The sequence below is a fragment of the Jaculus jaculus genome, chromosome 5 (genome assembly GCF_020740685.1).
Source record: "Jaculus jaculus isolate mJacJac1 chromosome 5, mJacJac1.mat.Y.cur, whole genome shotgun sequence".
Taxonomy (NCBI): domain Eukaryota; kingdom Metazoa; phylum Chordata; class Mammalia; order Rodentia; family Dipodidae; genus Jaculus; species Jaculus jaculus.
The window spans coordinates 165,980,964-166,005,838 of NC_059106.1; the positions used below are offsets into that span (position 1 = coordinate 165,980,964).

Consider the following 24,875-nt stretch of genomic DNA (forward strand, 5'->3'; position numbering starts at 1 on the left):
TTACTAAATCAACTGCAATCTAAAGACTTCAGATGGAAAAATTCCAGAAATTAACAACGGATGAGGTTTTTGTTTGTTTGTTTTCGTTTTTTGCAAGGTAGGGCCTCACTCTAGCCCAGGCTGACCCGGAAATCACTATGTAGTCTCAGGGTGGCCTTGAACTCATGGCGATCCTCCTATCTCTGCCTCCAATTGCTGGGATTAAGGGCACGTGCCACCAAGTCCGGCTCCAACTCATGAGTTTTACATTACATGTTACTGTGGATAGTATGACAGAATGTCACGCAATTCCACTCCACCGCACTCAGAACAGGAGTTTTCCCTGTGCTTGGTGTATCCATAGTGTGTATTCTGCCCACTCAGCAGTCAGGAGTCATCGCGTTTACCCAGTGGAGTCATGGTCCAGCTTCGCTTGTGTGCAAGTCACCGTTATGTTTGCTTTCTAATGACCCCAAATACACGTGTAGTGATGTTGATGATCTTATGTCAAAGAGAAGTCATGATGTTCTTCATTTAAGTGAAGTTGAAAATGTCGTATTGAGAGGAGGGAGGGAGAGAACGTGTTTACCACAATACATTTGATAATTGCTCTACTTTTATTATCAGGTATGATTATCAACCTCTTCCCGAACCTAATTTACAAGTGAAACTTTATCATAGATATGTAGTCATGGGAAAGAAAATCTACATAGGAGTCAATACCACCCACAATTGCAGGCACACACGTTGAAGGCCTTGGAATGTATCTCCTGAGGACTGAAGGCTTTCCATACATAGAAATTAAGTAATGGCTCTGATGTGGGCAGGGTGAATCCAAACACAATGGCTGCCTTAGCCCTCCCTCCTGCTTTCCCTCATCCCATCTCACGTGTGCCCCAAGCTCCCCGTTGGTGCCCCTCCCTGCCTCCAGACTCCTGGACCCATGCCTCCTTTCTCCTGTAAGCTCACTCAGCTTCTCCATGGTTGTCACAAGGCAAAGCAGCTGGTTCATATTCTGAAGATTCGATCTGGGGCAATGCTCAGTGACTACTTTCCATGTCAACCTTCAGCAGACAGGGCTACTGCTGCAGGGAGCACGGAAAGGCGAGGCAGCCCTGGACCCCTTGCTGACCTATGACTTTCTACTCTACTTGCTTCTCGTGCCCACCCGTCACACCTTCTCCAGAGGACTCTGTCTCTCCTGTCCTGCTTGTGAGTTTAATGATTCAACTTGAGGTGCTTCTGATCTGCTGGGAAACCTGTTCTGACAGGAAAATGCAGAGTTTACAACATGCGCAGGAGAATTTGAGCTCATGATTTCAGATCACATGAACAAACAGCACTCACTCACTTGAGCCCAAGGAAAGTGGCAGCTAGGCAAAGGTGCCTCCGCTGGACATCATCAAGCACCAAATGCTACAGCGAAATAATGAAACACGGCCTGCGACCGAGTCATTCGCAGATCAAGTGACCCACAGGTGGAATGGGCTCGGGGAAGCAGACAGCCTCGGTTTGGATCAGGTACAGGGCTGCACCTAAAACAGTCCCACACCAGTAACCCTGGGCGGCCACGTCTTCATCAGGTGGCCTGTCTGTGGGGTCGCATGCAAGGTTGCCTCTCTTTACAGTGTTCTGCAAGAGACCTGCAGATAGACTGGGAAATGGTGACATGTCGGGGAAGGGGCTCTGCTTTGGTCTGAAGTTCAAAAAGGAGCCCAAAGGCCATTTCAGACCAAAGGTCCACGGCTAGAAGCATCAGCAGCAGTGACTCCAGGTGTCAAGAGCAGGGACAGAGCCCTCGGGTTGGCTCTGTGGTGTCACCAAACCCACATGGAGTCCAAGGAAGGCTTGGGCTGTGTCTACACTCAGGAGCTCAGGTGGCGATTTGTTCCTTAGCCTTCAAGTCTTCAAGTCTCTCTAAAAGGAAAAACAGTCACTATTTTGCCATGTCTCCAACATTATGACCCATCAGGATCCCCCCCCCCAAAGTTTGCCTTAATCAATGGGAGCAAGCTGGACTTCTGAGGGAAGAGGCTGCTGGCTCTGAATGGCTTCCACCCAGCCAGGCCTCTGCAGTTTTCATAACTGCCCTAAGATGGTTCCCTAACTTTTGTGTGTGTGTGTGGCATGTGTATGTGATGTGTGTGCATGTCTGGATGTACGTCCGTATATACATTTGGATGTGTGTGTGTGTGTGTGTGTGTGTGTGTGTGTGTGTGCAGGTACACACGCACATGTGTGCATGCAGAAGCCAGAGATTGGCAGGTGTTGGCCTCAATTGCTTTTCTACCTTACTTTGTTGAGACAGAGTCTCCCAGTGAATCCAGATCTCATTTATTCAGCTAGACTAATGCTGCGGTTCCCTTCTCATTGCTAGAACAAAGCACCTGACCAAAAGCAGCTGATGGGAGGAAATTTTCTCTTTTTTTTTTTTTTTTTTGGCTTATAGTCTCGAGGGGAAGTTTTATAATGGCAGGGGAAAGTGTGGCATGAGCAGAGGCTGACATCACCTCTGCCACAGCAGGTGGACAACAGCAGCAGGAGAGGGAGCTGATATCCGGCAAGGGAGAGCTGGCTATAATACTAAGTCTGCCCCCCAAAACACACCGCCTCCAGCAAGGCTCCACCTCCCAAACTGCCACTAGCTGGGGACCAAGCATTCAGAACATACGAGTTTACGGAGGACATTTGATTCAAACCACCACAGCTAGCTGACCAGCCGGACCCAGGGATTCTCCTCTCTCTGCCCTCTCAGCATGGAGATTACAGGCTTGTGCCACCACTCCTGGCATGTTACGTGGGTTCCAGGAAGCCAAGCTCAGGTCCCTACGCTTGTGCAGCAAGCACTTTCCCCACAGAGCTGTCTCTCAGCCTGATCCCCTAAGTTCTATATGAACATGCCAGGTTCCTAGGGTCTGGTTTGAGTCAAAACAACTTTGCCTTAAGGCCCAACTCTATAGAGAAATCTGATGGTTGGAATGAGGATGATGCAGCGAGGACGCTATGAGCTGTCAGATGGGATAGCACCCTAGGGTGAGAGGCCTTTCGGAAAGACCTGAAGCTGAGGTTCCAACAGGACGACTAAAATTTGGGAGATGTCTCATATAACCGTATGGCTTCTGGGCCTTCCCTGGGCCATCTGGAGGGAGATTTGGGGGCAGGTGTGCTTGTGGTGGTGACAGCTCTGTGGGACCCTCGCCTGGGCAATGGTGGCCGCTGACAAAGATGCTTTGAGAGTGCTGTGAAGGACCCGCCTGACCACCACAGAGAGTCCCTCAGAGAACAGGCACTTGAGGAAACGGTGGGGATTTTACTGGCTTCCGGAGAGTCTCAGGGACACACCAGCATTCCTCAAGGCTGCCCTAAAGGCCCTAGGCATGAAAATCACTTATTCCTCACCCCAAGTCAGTTTGACTGGAAAAGGATCCTGGGAATCATCTGTTGCAGCCAGGGAAGGTCTGATGTAGGCCAGGCTGAGGTCTGTCCATCCCTCTGGACAGTCACCCTGGGGCCCCAGTCCTGGAATGCGCTGCATTCGTGTTTGGCCTTCACTAACTAGGAGAACCAAAAAGGGCAACTCCAGGTTCAATGAGAGGCTCTGTCTCACAGAAACAGTGCAAAAGAGAGACAGAGGAGGCCATCCTGTTTTTCTCTGGCCTCTGCACAAGTTTACATGAGGTATACGCATCTGCACACACATGTGCATACACCACACACGTACCACATAACACATAAAACACACACACCCGGGCTGGAGAAGATGGCCTAGTGGTTAAGGTGTTTGCCTGCAAAGCCAAAGGACCCTGGTTCGATTCTCCAGGACCCATGTAAGCCGGATGCACAAGGAGGTGCATGTATCTGGAGTTCGTTTGCAGTGGCTGGAGGCCCTGGAGCACCCCATTCTCTCTCTCTACCTCTTTCTCTTTCTCTCTCTCTCTCTCTCTTGCTCTTAAATAAATAAATAAATAAAATATATTAAAACATGCATACCAAATAAATTAAATAAAGAGTTTGAGATATTTTCTTAGTCAATTTCTTCAAATGTCAGAAATTCTTTGAAAAGGTCTTTAACCAGGTATTTCTGGAGGCTGGAGAGCCAGGAGGTTTTCCTTTGGGATATTACAAAGGTTTTGGAACTGAGTAGAAGTGGTAGCTATATAATGTTGTCAATGAATCAAATGCCACAAAAATGTTCACTTAAGGGCTGGAGAGATGGCTCAATGGTTAAGGTACTTGCCTGCAAAGCCTAAGGACCCTGGTTCAATTCCCCAGTACCTACATAAAGCCAGATGCATAAGGTGGCCTATGTGTCTGGAGTTTGCTTGCAGTGGCTGGAGGCCCCAGTACGCCCATATGCCCCACCCTCTCTCTCAAAATAAATAACTAAACTTTTAAAATATTCACTAAAAACGGCTAGTTAGTGTTACATAAATTTCACCTCAATTAGGAGGGGAGGAAGAGCTTTGAAACTGAGCCAAGGAGTGATATGAGAACAGTCTGAGATCAAACGAGCAAATATTTGCCCAGTGCCCTCATCCTGGGCTGGGCCTTGCCTCCCGGTAGCCTTTCCTCTGCTCAGGAGGGCGTAGCCTGCTGCCAACTATCTACCATCACAGCACGGCCAGTGCCAGCTGGAATTGCTCAGGACACCTCTGCCTGCCTGGGACTGGCCAGGTCCCTCCCACTTTTCCCCCTCCCAAAGAACCACCCACGCCCCTCTTGCTAGAGGACTCTGTTCCAACCTGGCTCACAGCAAGATGCCAACTCTGTAGGAGCATTTGAAGTCCCCTTCCTCGCTTGGCCTACCTGAAGTAATGTATTCACGCCTCTCTGCCACACACACATACGCTCTCCAGAATCCTTAACTCCACCCCCAGCCCCAAGGTGGGTTCCTCACCAGAGACTATTTCCCATGCTGGGTGAAGTTGATTCATTCTGCCAGTCTCAGCCACGGCCCCTCCTCTGGGTGCCAGGACCACACCCTCACAGGACCTCACCCATGAGCTTAGCTGTGCTCCAGGGCTGACACCTGCCCGGAGCCACCAAATCACTGCTTGCTGAATCAATATCTCACTCCCTTCCTGGTCCCGTAGGGCAGAGCTATGGTCACCTGGATGCTGGGGAGGGGAGAGCTTGTGCAACGGGGAGCTTCCACCCACCTCCATCTGCTCGTGAATCCAGTCCAGGAAGGAGGTGATGCGGGTATAGACGCCGGGCTTGTTCACGTCGGCACAGCCAATGCCAAAGCTCGTCGCACCCACCAACTTCCACAGCCTCCTCTCCTGACACACCAGGGGACCCCCGCTGTCTCCCTGGGGAGCAGAAGCAGACAAAGGCAGAGAGGGCGTCAGGCCACGTGGCGTGCGTGGAGAAAACCTCTCTCCCTGTTCCACACCATCTTCACACACACACACACCCAGGCCTTCGAGAGCAAACCCTGACATTCCCAAGAGTTGGTCCCTTGTCCCCTGTCAGATGGTTTCTTGCCAGCTGCGTGTCCCTCTAGGTTCCCGACACTGAGCTGTGATGACTGAGGGAGACCACGCAGCCCAGAGTGCTAGAAGACTGTCTGGTCTGGGCTGGACTTCTAATTTACCTACGTACACCAGGTGGTGTTGGAGTGTCACCCACCGTGAGCTTTGGTAAGCCCCCTCCAGCCTACTGTCCCTATTGTCCCTTACACACTCAGAAGCGGGCTGGAGGGGGGCCGGGAGGGAGAGAGCCTGCACCCTTGCAGACTGGGAGGGTTGTGTAAACACAGGCCAGGCTGCCAAGAAAGGCAAGGATATCTTAAGCAAATTTCTTCCTGCCGACATGTAAATTTGCTGTTGGTTCAATCACAGGGAAGCTGGCAGCGGCCTGTCCCATGGGCTGGGTCACCGTCTTGGGGCTTTGACCACTGCCGTGGTCCCCGGGGCGACCAGAGGTACTTACCTGGCAGCTGTCCACGCCACCCTTCAGATAGCCAGCACAGACCATGGACGGGGAGATGATGCCACCGTAGACGTCTCTGTGGTTACAGATCTTGTTCGAAATTAAAGGGACGGCAGCGTGGTTCAGGACGGGGGATGCGTCACCTGCCTCAGAGCAAGGGCAGAAGGTGTGCAGTGAGGAGTTCCGCTCAGAAGGCAGAGAGTGTGTGTCCGAGCCGTGGGTGAGGGGGCCGGGGCACATGCCATCTGACACAGTATAATGGTGCCAAATGCCAGAGACCTGCAAGTGAAGCAGCAGGCCTGCCTGCCATAGACCTAGAGTGTCCCTGCTGAGTGGCCCGTGTGGCTCTCACCTTCATGTAAGAGCCACTTGCTTCCCTAAGGGACTCAAAATAGAGGAGAAGGTAGAGTAACAGATTGCAAATGTTTCTCCCCCATATTTGGCCAGGCCCTTGAATCACCCCAGCAAATATCCCTCCACAAACATGCATGTACCCCAGAACCTGTGACCGTGACACTATCTAGGGCAAAGGAGACGTTGCAGGTGGTCAACGGTATGGACTGTGAGGTTAACTGGATAACACGGATGGACCCAGTGAGACTTCAAAGACCCTCCAAAAACTCTAAGAAGATGTCACAGGAACAGAGGTCAGGATCAGAGAGAGGGAGGGAGGGAGAGAGAGAGATCTGTCTGGCTTTGAAGATGGAGATAAGGACATCATCACAAGAATGAAGAAGTAAAATGTAAGGGGACAGCTGTCACCCAGACCTCCACAAGGAGCCAGGCTCCCCACGGGCAGCTAGCGTGGAGTTCAGCCCCTGAGGCTGGCTCAGGACTTCTGATCTACAGCTGGAAGGTGATAAACATAAGCCAGGCATGGTGGCTCATGCCAGTGACCCCAGTATTTGGAAGCTGAAGCAAGAGGATTGCCACAAGTTCATGGAAAGCCTAAGCTACGCAGTGAATTCCAGCCTGAGCTACCGAGTGAAAACCTGCCTCAAAAACCAGCATGATTGGGAGTGGGGTGAGATCTCCACAGGAAAACTGCTTGTCTTACATGAGTGCAAATCTAAGTTCGATCCCCAGCACCCACGTAAAAATGTCACGCATAGTGGCACTTGCTTTAATCCCAATGCTGGGGAGGCAGAGAAAAGAGGCTTCCACGTTCATGGAAGGAAATAGTCCATGGGTATGAGTTCATCAGTGATAGAGACCTCCACTGCCCAGTAAAGCCTGGAGGGTCATCGAGGCAGGCTCTCTGTGCAGGGTGGGAGGGGGTAGGAAGAAGGTCTAAAGACCTCTCTACCAAGAAGTGTCCATAGCACTCTCTCACACACACACAGTTCATTTCTCTCCTGAGAAGCTTGGCGACTTCATACTACCCCAGGAGGAAGGGCACCATGACTTGCGACCCCCAGCTATTGTGATTGCTATTGTGGTCAGTTGGTGTGCCCACCATGGGGAAATCACAGCAGGATATTGGAGGGGCCCCTCCTTGGAACCAAAGCTCTAGGCTCCTGCTCAGCCTCTGGCTCCAGACCACTGACCTCCGTCCTCTGTGGCCCCCCATCCTGATGTCCAGCACACTTTTCCATCAGGGAAGATCTCTTCAGAATTAGGCAGACAGACGGGCTGGATCATCTCTGTTTGAAGGGGAACAAGTTCTTGAAGCCATCATCCCCAAAATCCTTGTGTTCTGATGCCCTACCTCCCCCATATTTGGGTCACCCACCGTGAGTTTTGGTAAGCCCCCAAGGACGGGTCCTTGATCACTGAAAAGAGCAGGCTCAGAGAAGAGGCCCCATCACAACCCATCCCCCAGAGCCCCTAGAAACTGTAAGGCAGCCTTAGACAAAGACAGTGTATGTGAGGTGAATTTAGACCTGGGGCGCAAACCCTGACTGTAAAAGACCACCCAGGTGGTCGTTGGACTCCCGAGCCTCTGGATCTCTGTCTCCAGGGCTGCGCTCCACCATGGAAGCCACAGAAGATGCAAAGAAAAGGGCCATTGCTTTATAAGAGAGTTTTACTTGTCAAAATGGACAATGGGTCATACACGCTTGGCCTTCAGGCCACAGCTGGCCACTCCTGTGCTACACCTCAGGTATCTTCACAGAATGCCACACCACGGGTATTTCTGCTGTTTTGAGAACTTCCAGGGAGCTTAGGGTGCCAAGAACCCTCCAGCTAGCAAGGAAAAGGGAGGGTCCTGCCATGGCCTCTGGCAGACCTGGGAAGCTGTGCTTATCACCCAGGCTGGGACTCTGCTCCCTCCGCTAGACACCAAGCATCAGGCACCAGGCCAGGAAAGTACTGTCTCCAGGCCTAGAGAAGCTCTTTTGCCACTAGATGGCGCCAAACAGACTAAAAGGACCAGAACAGAACCTGGAAGGCTGTGAGATTAATTTAGCATTAAAAGGTGGTCCATGGGCTGGAGAGATGACCTAGTGGTTAAGGCACTTTCCTGTGAAGCCTAAGGACCCATGACAATCTCTCCCCAGATCCCAAGTTAGCCGGACACACAAAGGTGAGGCAAGCACAAAGTCACACATGCCCACTAGGTGGTACAAACGTCTGGAGTTTAATGGCAGTGGCTGAGGCCCTGGTGTGCCAATTCTCTCTCTCTTTCTCATTATCTCAAAAAAGGGTGGCCCAGATCTACACACTAAATCTATAAAAAGTGACAGACTACTAAAATTGAAATATCACGCCAGACTCAGAGTGTCTTAATGTAACAATCAAATTATCTGGGAAACCATAAGAAAATTTCTTCTATCAAGAACACACATCTTTAAACCATGTGTGGTGGCACAAGCTTTTAATCCCGGAGGATCATCATGAGTTTGAGTCCACCCTGAGACTAACTAGTGAATTCCAGGTCAGCCTGGGCTACAGCAAGAGCCTACCTCAAAAAGAAAACAAAAACAAAAACAAAAAAAGGAACATACCTACAGATGATTGGGTTTCTGCGTGACAAGGAAAATACTTAGTAGCAGAGGCCAGTAAGTTAAAAAGGAGATATAAAGGGAAGAGAAAGGAAGGGAGGAGGGTACTTAATAGGTTGGTATTATATATATGTAACTACAATGATTGAGATGGGGAGGTAATATAATGGAGAATGGAATTTCAAAGAGGAAAGTGCAGTGGGGGAGGGAGGGTATTATCATGGGATATTTTTTATAATCATGGAAAATGTTAATAAAAATTGTGAAAAATAAATAAATAAATCCAGGTGTGGTGGCGCACACCTTTAATCCCAGCACTTGGGAGGCAGAGGTAGGAGAATCACTGTGAGTTTGAGGCCACCCTTAGACTATATAGCTCAGGTCAGCCTGGACCAGAGTGAGACCCTACCTTGAAAAACCAAAAAAAAAAAAAATTAATAAATAAATAAAAATAAAATAAAAAAGGAACATACATCTTTAATGGTCACAGATAATCTAATGTCAACATCTACCTGAATCAGATACCACAATTTTCTGGCAAAGATTACAAAGCAGCTGTTTTAAAAATACCTCAGGGGCTGGAGAGAGAGAGATGGCTTAGTGGTTAAGTCGCTTGCCTGCAAAGCCAAAGGATCTCAGTTGGATTCTTCAGGTCCTACATAAGCCAGATACACATGGTGGCTCATGCATCTGGAGTTTGTTTGCAGTGGCTGGAGGCCCTGGTGTGCCCATTCTCTCTCTCTGTCTCTCTCTCTCCCTCTCTGTCTCTAATAAATAAATAAAAATAAAATCTTTTAAAAAATACTTCAGCAAGTAATCGCCAGTACTCTAAGCCCGGACATACCGTCGAAGGTGAGCGGCCCGGCCAGCTTCATGAGGGCGATGTCGCTGCCCAGCCGCTTTGGTTTGTACTTGCTGTGATAGATGATTCTTTCCACCAAGTGGGAAGGTGCTGGACTGTCTATCAGGGACACTAGACCCACTTGGACAGTCCAGGACTTGGGGAGGTATAGGCTGAAATGAACAGATGAAGAGGTGAACTGCAGGACAAAACTGTCCACATTGACCTCAGCTGTCCTGAGAGCCTGGAGAAGAGGCGTGAGAGAGAGGCGCATTATGAGGAGGAGACCATCCAGCATCCTGCATGTCTGAGCTCAGTATCGATTGCAGTTACTGGGACAAAACACTGGACAATAGCGGCTTTTAGAAGGATTGCTTTAGCTTATAAATGAGAGGAAATTTCATCAAAGCATGGTATCACATCTTGTCACAGCAGCTGCGAGGTGGACACAAGAGTGAGCTGGTTCTGTCTGGCCAGGGGGCTTGGGCTATAATACCCCAAGGCCCACCCCAAACCACACGCCTCTTCCAGCAAGGCTCCACCTCCCAAACTGCCACTAGCTGGGGCCTGAGTATGAGGGCTAATCACAGATACATGTGGCATGGAGGACACTTCAAATTCAAACTGCAACACCCCCATGCCCTGCGGAAACACGGGCCACACCTCCACGTGCTTCCCAGACAGGCCTCACTCTCTGTCCTGCCCAGCATGCTTCTCCGTTGGAAAACTGGAATCAAGTTTGTTCTGTGTATGAGGCTATTAGGACGCTTCTCCATGGAAGGGACATTAAGTGTAACTTCCCTGGCAGGGATGAAGAAATTCTAAAGAGGGCTGGAGAGATGGCTTAGCGGTTAAGCGCTTGCCTGTGAAGCCTAAGGACCCCGGTTCGAGGCTCAGTTCCCCAGGTCCCACGTTAGCCAGATGCACAAGGGGGCGCACACGTCTGGAGTTCGTTTGCAGTGGCTGGAAGCCCTAGCGCGCCCATCCTCTCTCTCTCCCTCTATCTGTCTTTCTCTCTATGTCTGTCGCTCTCAAATAAATAAATAAAAAATGAACAAAAAATATTTAAAAAAAAAAAAGAAATTCTAAAGAGACACATGTTCAGCTATCTGACTTGGAAACAATGGATCCCGAGAAATTGGAACTTCCCCAGGAGCCTGATGCTAGGAGATGGAACAAGCTGGAGCTTTGAGCCACCCCTAGGGGGAGCTTGTCTCCCAGAAAGCGATTTCACAGAGTCCCTGCAGAGGAGATTGGAGCTGAGACAGTGATTGGTCAGAGATGGACAGGACCACACCTTAACCAGAACTGCTTAGCTATGCATGCGGTTTGCCTTTTATAAAACCCAAACCTCACATCAGAGCCCCAAGGATGAGGGGGAGGTCACTGGACCTCTTTGTTTCTCTTTCCAATGCGGCCACATTGAATAAATCTTTTGCCTTTCACCAGTACCTGTCGATTTAATTGGCTTGTTGAGGATGGGTGGCTGAACCTAGCTGGTGAGGGGCTTCCAGGGCCTGACTCTGACTCTAATTCTGGTAACACAACCACTGGAGTCATTTTCTGTGGCTGTCTTGCTCTCTAAACTCCTGACAGACACTGCCTGCTTAGTGGGGCCTCACTGTTCTAGGGGGGCTCTGTACCCCCAGCCCACACTACACCAGCTCACCCTACCTTGGATATAGCACGGCCATCTGCACTGAGCTATGAAAAGAACTACGGCCTCTTACTTCAGAAGTCCTCCCGTTCACCAATTCCCTTCCTCCCCTTTCTGCATGTCTTATGTGAGCTCGAGTGCCCATCGCCTCACTCCCAGCCATCAAGATGAATCTGTGGTGAGAAAAGTGGGGTCCCCACACCTTCACGTGGCTTCATGATGACCAGCCTGCAGGCCTTCCGGACCACTGCTCACCCTTAGATCATCCCCATCCCCACCTAACCCTGGACTCCCATCTAAGCTAGGACTCTCCCTGACCCTGGACTCCCACCTAATCCAGGACCACCCCCCCACACCCGACCCAGGACTGGACAGGGTTCAGGAAAGAAAGAACAGGACCAAACAGCAGGCCTGGCTACTCACTCATAAACACAGTGTGCAGCAGTAACGATCCACAGTGGGGTGATGATGGAGCCCCCACACAGGTGGTACCCCTGGAACTGAAGGCTGACCTGCCAGGGCCACTGAGCGAGCGCGGACACGTTTCCACCCACGACGCGAGGGCTGTAGCCCGTTCTCAGGCCACAGGCTACGGGGGGGGGGGGGGAGAACAAGGGCTATGACTTTTCTGGAGAAAGTGGTGTGAGCACCCTGGCCTACCCCCACGTGGCTCACAGATCTCAGGTATGCACTGCAGTGGGGGCGGGGGGGGCGAGAGTGTCGTGGGTGAAATGGGAAAAGTCTAGAAGAGCAAACTGCTCCAGCCCCCACGGGCCTCCGCGAATGACCACCTTAGGGAGATCAGCCAGCTCCCCTGGGAGCAGACAGGAATCCTCTGTAGTCCGCCCCTCATATTGCAGGTAGGTGCCCCTATCCCACCTGGCCTCTCCAAACCTCACCCCCACAATAGAAACCCCTGCCAGGAGCGAGAGGTTGCTGCCCCCCGGGGCTGGGTTGCTGAACCACCTGACATGCTCAGAGACAGTCTGGCACCTATGAGATGGGACTCCAGCAGTCCTCAAAGAGGTAGGCTAGGAACACGGCTCCACAGTGGACTTCCACGTGGCTCCTACCATGACGAAAACCTTACCTGTGCACTTTAGGGTGACCACGTGGCCTGAGGCACAGCCCTCCCTAAAGTGGAAAGACAGCAGGATAAATATCCGAGACCTCTGAAGTAAGCATGTTTATGTAAACTAATCTTGATATGAAAGAGAAATAAACCGTCCCTTGCCCTTGAGCAGAGATCATAGTTTTAGTCTACATTAGCAGCAAACTGTGACAGGGAGATCCCACAATTCACAACAAACCACTCAGCCAACGGTGCCGTGTAATGAGTGAGCCAAGGACTCTCAGGACATTGGCCTGCATGTGTCCATCAGCCCCACGTTCTTCATGCCCGGCCCCCGGGGGATGTAGAATGCTTTATGGAGAGAGTGGCTGGCTCTCCAGGACCCCCGATCTCCTAGCATCGTATACCTGAGACAAGAATCCTCCCTGGACACTACAATTCAACTATACCAGAGCGACATACACTGTCAGAACCAGGACACATGCTTGGCTTATAGTGAAGGGAAAGGAGACCCCAAAACCTTTGAAACTTCCTCTGCCTTGAGCCCCCAACCCCATGTAAGAGCCACCAGCACCAACAACCTGAGGAACATCACATCACAGCGGACAGGCCAATGAGCCACTGCTTATAGAGCCAAGGTCATGCACCTACTGGGTGTCAGGAAGCAAGCATGGCTCCAGGGGTCCTGCAGCATCTGCTCCTCACTCCAGCCTGCACCCTAGCAGGAACCGCTCAGCAACAGAGACCTATTATTAAGGGCACCTGGTTTTCCTTCCCCAGAGTTCTCAGTGTGGGGGGGAAGGAGGCAGGGAGGGGCAAGGAACAGGGACACTTTGCAGAGGATCAGGGACAAATGTAGAGGAAGAGCTAGTAATACACAGGGCAGGGACACAACATGATCTCAGACAGGGTTTGTGATTGAGCAACCTCGCAGGGCAAAATCCAACTGGAGAAGCACCCAGCTGAAAAGAGAGCTTGGCTTTTATACACAAAGTTTATTCTTAAGGTTACAGGTAAAAAGTTCCATAGTAGGTAACTATGGAACTAAGGAAGTACATCTGGGTTTTTTTTTTTAGAAGTGAATCACCAAGGGAGTTTATACTTGAAAGAGAGTATGAATTTATCCTATCTAGAGAAAGAAGAGAAAAGAGTTAGAGTTGCCTATTCTGTGTGCAGAGTGGCAGTGAAAAAAATATGGCCAACATGTCAGCCTTTTAAAAAGAACAGACCTGGCTGGAAAGATGGCTTAGCAGTTAAACATTTGCCTGTGAAGCTTAAGGACCCCGGTTCAAGGCTCAGTTCCTCAGTACCCACGTAAGCCAGATGCACCAGGTGGCGTATGCATCTGGAGTTTGTTTACAGTAGCTGGAGGCCCTAGCATGCCTATTCTTTCTCTCTCTGCATCTTTCTCCCTCTGTCTGTTGCTCTGAAAGAAAGAAAGAGAGAGAGAGAGAGAGAGAGAGCGAGAACAGACCAAGCCAGGCATGATGGCAAATGTCTTTAATCCCAGCACTCAGGAGGCAGAGATAGGAGGATCACCATGAGTTTTAGGCCACCCTGAGACTACATAGTGAATTTCAGGTCAGTCTGGGCTAGAGTGAGACCCTACCTTAAAAAACCAAAAAAGAAGAAGAACAGACCAGGGCTGGAGAGTTGGATCTGCGGTTAAGGCACTTGCCTTCAGAACCTAATGACCTGAGTTTAATTCCTCAGTTCCCATGTGAAGCCAGATGCACAAAGTGATGCATGTAGCTGGAGGCCCTGGAACCCCCATTCTCTCTGTCTATGTCTCTTCTATCTCTCTCTGCTTGCAAATAAATAAATATTTAAAAAATAACAGACCAGCAGAGAATATATAAATACAGCATGCATAAGGTTAATGAAATGCCAAAGCAATAAAACCCTGAGCCCCATGCCCTTGTTAAATGCCCCAAGAGCACCGTGCCCTTATTCATAGTTCACCGTGTTTGCAATTCTGTCTTCAGGGATGTCACCTCCACCTGTAAGCTCACGGGGTTGGAAACTCTTCCTCCCGTGTGTGTTCCTATTGTATTGTCATTCTCCTGAAAGAGTGCCTGATCGCATGTGCTCTGTAAGTGTTCACTGAATTGGTAAATTTAAAAAAAAAAAAATGATTGTGTGTCCATTCTGTATGTGTGTCTCTTTCTCATTCTGCTTGCAAATAAATAAATACAATATTTAAAAAATTTTAAAAAAAGATTAATGAAATGCATCTGCTGCTGGGTATTGGCACTATGCCAGCAAGGCAGATGTGGAGTCAGTTCAAAGTTCAATTTTGAGCTGGGCATGGTGGCACATGCCTTTAATCCCACCACTCGGGAGGCAGAGGTAGGAGTATTGCCATGAGTTCGAGGCCACCCTGAGACTCCATAGTGAATTCCAGGTCAGCCTGGGCTAGAGTGAGACCCTACCTCAAAAAAAAAAAAAAAAAAAAGTTCAACTTTGAATCCCAGCATCACTTAAAGTAGCTGATGATCATTTTCTTCCCTTCCTTCCTTGCTTGCTCCCCCACGCTTGAATCCCTGCTGGGTGATGGGCATGGCACCCCACAATCGCATGAGCATCACCGCTGTTCTTTTAGCTTTCTCTTCTCCCCCTCCTCCCCCAGGCCTGGGTGCCAGCCAAACTAACCACAGGACCGAGCCCTGCCCTTGCATGCTGAAGTGACGGCCTCTTGCCTCTGAGTCCTCGCGGGGTACCGCCCAGCTCCACAGACCCAGAGGGTGACACAGGGTGACCCGTAGAGACATCAGCAGTGCCTAACTGCTTACCTCAAGTACACCGAGTGGTGTAATGCGGTCACCTTGTCATCTGGCAAAAGGTGATTGATGGACACAAAGTTGCCCTGGAACGGCTCCTCAAGCGCGTCCACTAGGAGCTGATCTGAACTCACGTAGCTGTAAGTATGGCAGAAACATAGGCACCTTGGCTCTCTGAAGCGACCCACGCGCCCATGCTCCGCTCACCACCTTCTAGGCAGCACATTTGGAGGACGTCACTTTGCAACCCTCAACCTGTCAAAAGCTTTCTTTTGTTGATCAAGCGTACACACCTTAGCAAGCATCGCAGACTGGCTGTGGTCTGGGGTGACTCACCTGATGGCCCAGGGCCCACAGTCCTTCCTGCCCACCTGCTTCCAGCCGTGGAGAGAAAGGATCGTTTCCTGCCACCGTTGGGCAGTACCCCATCCACCCTCACCGTGACCCACTCGGTTATGGCTTTTGCTTGGCTCGAGGCAAGCCAGGAGGGAGGGGGACAGGTTCAGAACTAGGTGTGGCATCCTTACTAGGGCAACAAAGTGGAGATGCTTAGCTTCCTGGGGATAGAAGAATGTGGGGGAGAACGAGGACCTGCCCCACTCTGCCCAGCGCTGCTGTGGGTCTCCCCAGAAAGAAAGGTGAGCGCATGGAGGGCAGAGACTCAAGAGCCCCAAAACCAAGCAAATGCGCAGTGTCGAGAGACTGACTTCTCTCTCTCCCTCTCCCCTCTCTGTCTTGAATAAAAATAAATTAAATTAGATTAAATACATATATATATATATATATATATATATATATATATATATATATGGATGGAAAGATGGCTTAGCAGTCAAGGCTCTTCTTGCCTACAAAGCCTAAGGACCCAGGTTCAATTCTCCAGGTCCCATGTAAGCCAGATGCACAAGGTGGCGCCTGCATCTGGAGTTTGTTTGCTGCGGCTGGAGGCCCTGGCGCTCTCTCTCTCTTCCTCCTCTGTCTCAAATAAAAATAGATAAATTTTTTAAATATATATTAAAAAAAGAGAGAGAGACCATCTAGACAGCCAGTGCCGTGGGGCGACTTAAAGGAACCAGGGCAGGAGCGGCACGGTGGTGAGCACGTGCCTGGATATGTGAGACCATGGATCAAGCCCTGGCATGGGGGGGGGTGGCTGGCAAAAGGTAGAGAACCAAGTGCAGAGCAAGTGGCCGGCTGCTGGCTAACCTGGCAGTTTGTCAGAGAGGACGTCTTCAGCTCACCCTGAGTACCACGCGGGCACACGTGAGTGGAGGGCAAACCTCGGTCAAGCTTGAGTTTGAGGACAATGCTATCAAGACCACGGCTTCAAGCTACACAGCCCACCCAGGGTTCTTATTTGCTTCTAATCACAGCTATCCGAGGTACGCTGTGGCACAGGTGTTTTTACAGAGAAAAGCTGGAAAAACAAACAGAATACAGAAGGAGATCGGAGTTCTCTCAGGAGGGCACGGTGGAGGCTGGAGAGACCTGGAAGCTACCCAGTCTGCAAGGTGGCAGGCGTAGCCTGAGGCCTGGGGCTCCTGTCTTGGCTCTCCTGAGAGTGGGGAGGGTTGAGCTGAGCGTTTGTGACAAATAGGACAGAGGCCAGGGATTGGGAGAGAATAGTCCAGAGAAAGAGAAGGAGAAAAGGAGGAAGAGGCTCACGGGAAACAGAACTATGTAATGGGGAGTTCTCCATTACGTGCAATGGGGAGTGTGTGCGCATGGGTGTGATCTGGACTTTTTCCTCCTTTTCTTTTTTTTTAATGATCTTTTAAAATTTTTATTTATTTACTTTTTATTTTAGAGATAAAGAGACAGAGAAAGGGAGAAGGAGAGAGAGAGAATGGGCACCCTAGGGCATACAGCCACTGCAAACAAACTCCAGACGTTTGTGCCACCTTGTGCATCTGGCTAACATGGGTCCTGGGGAATCGAACATGGATTCCTTTGCAGATAAACACCTTAACCACTAAGCCATCTCTCCAGCCCTCTTCTCCTTTTCTCTGGGCAGTAAAGCTACAGAACTCTCAACGTGTCTCTGTGACCCCGTTCTTATGTAGCACCTGATTGTAGAATCCACATGGGTGTGGGTGAGAGAGAGGCCTTGGGGATAGGGCTGGAGGGCATCTAGAGCCTCCTTGGGGGATTCAAAACCACACAGCTTTGATGCCCTTGACCCCTAGATACAAACCAGATGCACTTCCAAGGTCACCTCTCTATCTTGTCTTGTCCTTCTCTCTTTCTTTCCTTCTTCCTTCCTCTTTCTTTTTCTTTGACTCTCTTTTTCCTTCCTTCCTTTCTTTTTTCCTTCCTTCCTTTCTTTTTTCTGATCATAATTGTTTATTATGATGATGATGATGATTTTATTTTATTTTTTTAATTTTTATTTATTTATTTGCAAGCAGAGAACAAGAGATAGAGAAGAGAGACAGAGAGAGAGAGAGACAATTGGTGTGTCAGGGCCTGTACACACTGTAAATGAACTCCAGACACATGCGCCCCCTGGTGCTTCTGGCTTACATGGGTCCTAGGGAATTGAACCTGGGTCCTTTGGCTTCGCAGACAAATGCCTTAACGTCTAAGCCATCTTTCCAGCCCCTCAGTTTTTGAGACAGAATCTCACTATGCAAGCCAGGCTACCCTGGAACTCACACCACTTCTGACTCAGTCTCCCATGTGCTGGGATTCCAGGCATATACCACCATACTTGGTCAAACATCTCAGTTGCTTGTTTGTATCTAGGACCCTGGCCTGGCCCTGAGAACTCCCCAAACACACCTTGAGTCACTTAGCCTGTCTGGGCCTTGGCTTGCTTCCGTGCACAGAGAGGACAACGCCGGGCGCCTCAGGGTCGTCATGAGGTTGGAGTGTGACCACACGGCACAGCACCCAGAAAGTGGGTCTCTCCTGGTAGCAATCTCTCCTTGCTATTTCGCCCTCGGGTTGGCAATACTCCTTGACTTACCTGGGAAACCCCAGCTGGGCACAGGCGACATTTGCGTAGTGGCCTTTCCAGTCGTCAAAACACACGGTCCTCCACGCGGCCGCTGTAAACACCTGAAGTGCTGCGCTCTTGCCACTCACCCTCACTGTCCGGGCACGGGGGGCCGGGGGGGGGGGGACGGGAGGGTGACGTGAGTGGTCAGCACAGACTGAGGCCAGCAGACACTGCTGCAAAGCCAGCCCTAGTGTCTCACTTCCCCGTCTGAGCTGCTCCTCATTCACAGCACCTCTTCCCACAGAGCAGCGACAGGCCCCACCATCTGTGCCCCCATGGTACCCTTGACTCAGCATGTGCTTGTGGAACAGCCCTCCCTGACCCCAGCCCAAAGTCTGTCAGGACAAACACCAGAGGCACCCAGCCGACGGCATTACGTGGCAACGCCAATGCCCCGGACCCATTTCGCAGATGGGCAGGGTGAGCCCCGGGCGTGAGCGCGCTTCCCGCTGCTTCTGCAGCGCACGGGCTCGGCTTACCACACCGGTACTCATCCTCTCCGTCCTTGCAGTCAGAGACCCCGTCACAGCGGGCCGTCAGCTCGATGCACTTAAACGATGAACGGCACCTGTACCTCCCAGAGCAGTCGAAGTAGACTGAGGGATGGAAGACACGAGTGTTAGCCGGAAGCTTTCGGCGTGCGGCACTGCGGCTGTCCGCCTGCCTCGCAGCGTTGAACTTGACCATCAATAACGAAACTTGCGTTGAAACTGCGCCCCTCTCGGCAGCCCGTTCCCTTCCACCTAGTTTCTAGACTGAATCCCAGGGGGTGGGGAGCTCTGCACCTCACTGTCTCACTGCCCCCCCCCACACACACACACAGACTCAAGCACATTTAGACTCCAAGAGGTCAAGAAAGAAACCACAGAACTGTGGCTGACCTGCTGAGCCACCTGGCTCCCTTAAACTAGGGGCTGGAAGTCAGTAAGCTGTGGACCACGTGGCCAAGCGAGTGACGAATTAAACTGGCCTGTGATGCTTTTATTTGAAGGACAGAATGAGAAATGGTTGCCTATTAGAGCCTGCACCTCCAAATGACCCACTTCCTCAAACGCCCCACACACCTTACTACAAAAATAGCCGGTGTGCCCCGCATGCCATGAATGGCAGTCTTTGTCTCCTCCAGGCCACCCCCTCCCCCAGCAGAGTCCTGTTTCATCAGCTCTCTTTGAACAGTTCTAACCAGGCAGGTACTCTGGTGGCAGAAGCCGGAGCACGGCCAGCGGCCCCTGCAAGTCCCGGCACTGGCCTGACGTCCACGCAGGTAGATAAAACCCAAAGTCGGCAAACCGAAGGGACACTGGCAACCAATAATTAAGGCTGGGCCACAGCGAGCATGGGCGAGGGGGAGATCATGCAAGTTTAAAGACCTGAACAGGTAGTTGAGAGCTGGCTAAATAATGCATGGTACTCACTGCCCAGGCCGATGGCCAGGGCCAGTATCAAGGCAATGATCCCCACAACGATGATTGGAAAAAACTTCAAGGGCAGCAGGGACAGGATCTGAGCGGCCACCGCATCTGCATCTGAAAGCACAAGGTGGGGAGGGTGTGGAAAGCCATGGACCTCTGTCAGGTCTGAGTAACAAGAAAATTAGAGTCCAGCTATTGGTTCTCCCCATTCCCCCTACACAGAGAATGTCCCAGCCCAAAGAAAGCTGGCTTTGTTAGAGGAAGGGCTATCTGGCCAACATCAGACCCACCCTCCTTCCTAGCTGTGGCCCAGATTTCTGTCCTAGCTTAGGAACAGTGCTGTGGGTTTAACAGGGTCTCCAAGAGGTACCATTGGCACCATAAACCCCAGTACCTGAGGGCAGCATCTTTTTTGGAGGGGGTTCATAACGTAACCACATGATGAGGTCATGAGGGTAGGCGCTAATCCAGGGAGACTGATGCCTCGGTGAGGGGGCAAGTTTAACACAGAGTCTGATGTTTATAAAGGGAAGATGGCAGGAATAGTCTCAGGACAGAAGACAGCCCTGTGAAAATGATGGCTGACGGCAGCGTGCCAAGTGCTCAAACCAAGGAACCCCAAAGACTGTCAGAAAAGAGCTAGGCATGGGGCACATGCGCACAAGGTGGTGCACGCATCTGGAGCTCGATTGTAGTAACTGGAGGCCTTGGTGCATCAATTCTCTCTCTCTCTCTCTCTCTCTCTCTCTCTCATAAAAAAAAATTCAAAAATAAAAATAAGTGTTGGGGGTTTAACTCAGTGGATGAATGCTTGCCTAGTAAGCACAAAGCCCTGGATTTGTTCCTCAGGACAGAAAAAAAAAAAAAATTCTATGCAAAATTAAAATAAACTTGGCCGGGTGGGGGCGGGGCACACTGTAGGTTGGGGATGAGGGCAAATGTCAAGGCATGGCAATGTCAGCCTGGGCAGCTGGGGCACTTGGGAGCTTGTGGGTGTGTCGCTTGGACTGTCTTGACCCAGGACCTTTGGCTTTTCCTTGCCCCAAGGGGACAGACTCAGCCCCATGTTGGGACTGGAGATGGAAGCCCCTGTCTGAACTGTACCCAGGACCTTACCACGTCACAGGTGGATTCGGTGGAGCCACTGATCTGAAGCCTTCCAGCCAATCACTGCCTTGTTCTGTGCCTCAGTTTCCCCTGGTTGTTGGGGGAGTATCACTTAGGGACAGAGCTAGGCACACAAGACAGGAGGCATAAGCATCGGTAGCGATTTGCTGGACATCGCTGTTAAGTGTTAAGCATGTGTTTGAAGAGGGGTGGGTACAGGAAACATGGTGATTACTGCTAACCGACCTTTGAAATCACCTGAAGCTCAAGGACACTACTACTGCCTCCCTTGCCTCATTATGAAGACTTAGCGTGGGACAAAAAGAAGCCCAGGTTGGACAGAAAAAAAATAAAAGAAAGAACGAAGGAATGGTGAGAGGGAGAGAGAAGGAAGGAAAGAAAGAAAAAAAGAAAGAAAGAAAGAAAGAAAGAAAGAAAGAAAGAAAGAGGCAGAAGGAAGGAAGGAAGGAAAGACGGACAAGAGCTAGGCATGAATAAAGCCAGGGAGAACTCCATCTGGGTGTCCAGGGGGAACAGGACCCTATTAACACGCGGGATCTCAGACTTTCAGCTCCTAGAACAGACAAGACACTTGTTCTTCGAAGCTACTTTGCTCCAGCAACCCCAGGCTAACAGCAGAGGAGGAAGGAGCTCTTTCTTCCTCACATCCAAAGATGCGTCCTTTCACTTTCCTTCAAGCTGACCTCACTAATAGGTTTTATTGTTTGTTTTTAAATATTTATTCATTTTTATTTATTTATTTGAGAGTGACAGAGAGAGAAAGAGAGAGAGAGAATGGGCACGCCAGGGCCTCCAGCCACTGCAAACGAACTCCAGACACGTGTGCTCCCTTGTGCATCTGGCTAACGTGGGTCCTGGGGAATCAAGCCTTAGGCTTCACAGGCAAGCGCTTAATCGCTAAGCCATCTCTCCAGCCCATGTATGCTAATGTTGAGCCACGTTTTTGGTATTTTGAGTAGCTTTCTGGTTCCATGGCCCCATGCCTCCAAACTGGACCTCTTCATCAGCTGTCTAAGTTACATAATCAGGACTCGTTGGAGTCTTCCTGCCACCTAAGCCAGCGTGGGGCCTCCTCCCGGTTCCCAGAGGTAATTATTCCCATGGCTTCTGAGGTTTGATGTCTGGGACCACTGCTCCACGGCTCATCAGACGGACTCTCCCCACAATGATCTCAGCACCACAGGCATGAGGAAGGCTACTGTTTTGACAAACCAGCGTAGGACTTGCTCACAAAGCCAGCTTTCCTTCCATTGATGCCTGGGGACAGCTCTGTCTTCTGCTATCCCATTTTAATCTAGACATTTAATACTTTTTGGTGACATAGTTTATCTGCATTTTCTAGAAAGGCTGGTGACTACTGCTTCTCAGGACTTCTCAAGGTTTCCTGGCCAGGAGTTGACTTCCTGTGGCATGGACCAGGGCCCCTAGGTAGCCTCAATTTCTGAAAACCCCCAGCCAGAGAGGAAAACCCCATCTCCAAGGGAGTTGGCAAGTCCCTGAATTAAAGGATCCCTCCTGATGTCCTTCTTTTATGGGCAGGGGGGGTGTCCTCCAACCCTACAGAATGGCAGCTGTCTGGCCTGTGGTGTGAGATGACCTAGGGAGGGCTGGGGATGTAGCACAGAGGCAGAGCTCTTGCCTAGCACAAGGCCCTGGGCCCAGTCCCCAGTATTGCAAACTAAAAAGAGAGTCCACAGGGAGACGACATCTGCACACACAAGCCTGGCAGCGCATTGGCCACTGCGGTAAAGGGTGGCCACCACAGGGTCCTTCTCACCGGGTGCTGTCACAGGATCCTACCTGACCCACTTACCTGGAGCCATGGGACTTATTTTCAGATCATCCAGACCAAAAAGCGATCGGAAGGAGAAAGGGGTTTCAGCTGCCGGCGGGTCATTTTCCCCCATGGTGACGATGTCAGGACTTCTGAGGTTAGGCTCCACCTGAACCTCCACCTGCTTGGCCCGGGAGAACAGAAAGCATTGGGTCCTGCGGCAGGTGTCAACCCCAGGGCATCTTGGTCCTATCTGACGTCCTCTCAGTCAGACATAAAGCCCGTCCCTGCGGGTTCTCACAAACAACCTGTCTACTGAGGTCTCAACTTTCTCCGGACCACGACAAGTAGCAGAATCATTTCTAGAATGAGCGGGGTAACAAAGTCTTAATTCTTCTCAAGGATGGGCTTTCCTGTCCTCTCTTGAGCCGGTCTCCAAGCCAAGGAGGAGCACTCCTATCGATAAGCCCCTTTGCCCCTCAGACATCACAGTGTCGCTAATGTTCAGATGACAGTGGCTTCCAGAGTGATTCCCAGGACTGTCCTCCTCTGTCCTTCCTAAACTCCATCTCTGTCCAGCCCTGTGGAATGTGACTGTCATAAACATGAGGTGTTTCGCTACTCACATAACGTGCGTGTTTCAAGATGTAAGTAGTGCCAGGGAAGGGGTGTGGCCACGGTGTTGGCAGCTTCCCACAAACACAGCCCTTTCGGGCTCACACGGGCATGACCCAGTTAAGGAGAAAGTATCTGAACCCTCGGGACCCAGGCTGCCGTACACAGCCAGGCAAGGGGAGGCGGGGGGCAGGGAGTCTCTGCCCTGCACCAAAGCCACACGGGGCTCTCTTTCTATGGAGAGCAGTTCTCTGAGGGAGCAGGGAAGCTCAGGGTTCTCTGAGGTAAATTCCAGATTATTCTCCCAGCTGTGTGAGCAGGCCCTAGGAGCCTGCGTCCTCCCAAGCTGACCTCTGCAGAGGCCACACTGCCTATAGCAGACATACTGAGCCCCATTTTCCTTCCCTTTCCAGCTACCTGTTGTCATGTGCCCTATCCCAAAGGGAAGTGTAAGCTGTTTTAGACAAACTGTGCTTCACATGGCTGTAATAAACTCTAAACAGAGGGTTATGAGCCACAAGTACTGATCTAATTACATTGTCTTGAATCTTGGAAGAATCTCTCAGCAAACGGACAAGTTCAAAATTCACCCTCAGTCACTTTCGACTGATTCTTGCTGACTCTTTGGCTCAACGTCTACAGGTGGAGAACTGCATCACTTGTCTTTACAGAAAGAGTAAGAGTTCAATAGGAAAACGCTTTCTGAGAGATCAGCTCTAGGGGACTGACCGCTGCCAAACAGGCCGTGGTTGCCAGGCTACACAACATCAAGATTGAGAAGGACCTTAAAGGCTACCTGTTCCCAGGCCACCTCACTCACCATTTCTGGGTCCGCCATCATTCAAGGCAGGAATAATTTTCTTTTTCATTATAAAAACGAGCGCAACAGTGAGCCGCTGGCAAGGATGAGCCCAGTCAGGAAGTATTTCCAAGTCACTCAGCCTTGTCGCCTCTGTCATCACGGCCAATGGCATCGCTGTGGCGCCTGTGTAACCCAATCTAGACGTGGCTATCAGGTGGCCCTGGTGGTATGGCTGCAGAGTCGGAGGGAACAGCCTGTGGAAGAGCAAAGCCAGCCTTGAGGGAGCTTTACAGGCCAGCGTCAGCATCGGGCCCTCAGATCTCCTTATACTGAGACGATCAAAGGGGCTCCGCCAATGCTAAGCAGGCAGCCACAGGGGAAGCTCAGCATTTTTCTGGGCAGTTTCATCCCTCCAGGGGACAGAGCCCTGGGTTTAGTCCTGTAGCTGCTCTGTGGGCAGAAGTTGGAGTCTGAATGCAGCATATTGCTTCCTTCTGCAGGGTCTCTCTATAGCCAGAGGCTCCTGCACACGGCATCCGGAAAAGATGACTGTAGCCCACTGGTACAGTTCTTACCTGGCATGTTTGAGGCCCTGAGTTCAATCCCTAGTACCACCGAACTGGCAGAGAGAGAGACAGAGGGAGAGAAAGCGAGAGAGGAGGAAGAGGAGAAGAGAGGAGAGGCAAGGCAAGGCAAGGAAAGGAAAAAAGATTCCTCATCAGAAGACAGGTCCAGGGCTGGAGGGAAAGATAAGCAGTTAAAGAACTTGCTTTCAGAGCCCAGCGATTTGTCCAGTTCCCCAGGACCCACGTAAAGCCAGATGCACAAAGTGGCACATGCTTCTGGAGTTTGTTTGCAGCAGTTGGAGGCCCTGGCGTGCCCATTCTCTATGTCTCTCTCCTCTCTCTCTCTCTCTCTCTCTCTCTCTCTCTCTC

The 24,875-nt window shown here is 50.8% G+C and overlaps 1 protein-coding gene across 1 annotated transcript; it reads right to left on the bottom strand.

Annotated features, from left to right (window-relative positions):
* Window positions 1-1,788: 1,788 nt before the first annotated feature.
* Window positions 1,789-24,048, bottom strand: Tmprss3 (transmembrane serine protease 3). Its single transcript, XM_045150726.1, has 13 exons — window positions 23,959-24,048; window positions 22,563-22,704; window positions 19,625-19,735; window positions 18,689-18,805; window positions 18,177-18,300; window positions 15,221-15,346; window positions 12,447-12,490; window positions 11,780-11,945; window positions 9,703-9,872; window positions 7,461-7,556; window positions 5,914-6,056; window positions 5,139-5,291; window positions 1,789-1,896 (listed from the first exon to the last, which is right to left on the bottom strand). Exons 1-13 carry the CDS (start codon window positions 23,977-23,979, stop codon window positions 1,879-1,881), a joined length of 1,431 nt encoding a protein of 476 aa, XP_045006661.1. The 5' UTR covers window positions 23,980-24,048; the 3' UTR covers window positions 1,789-1,878.
* Window positions 24,049-24,875: the final 827 nt, after the last annotated feature.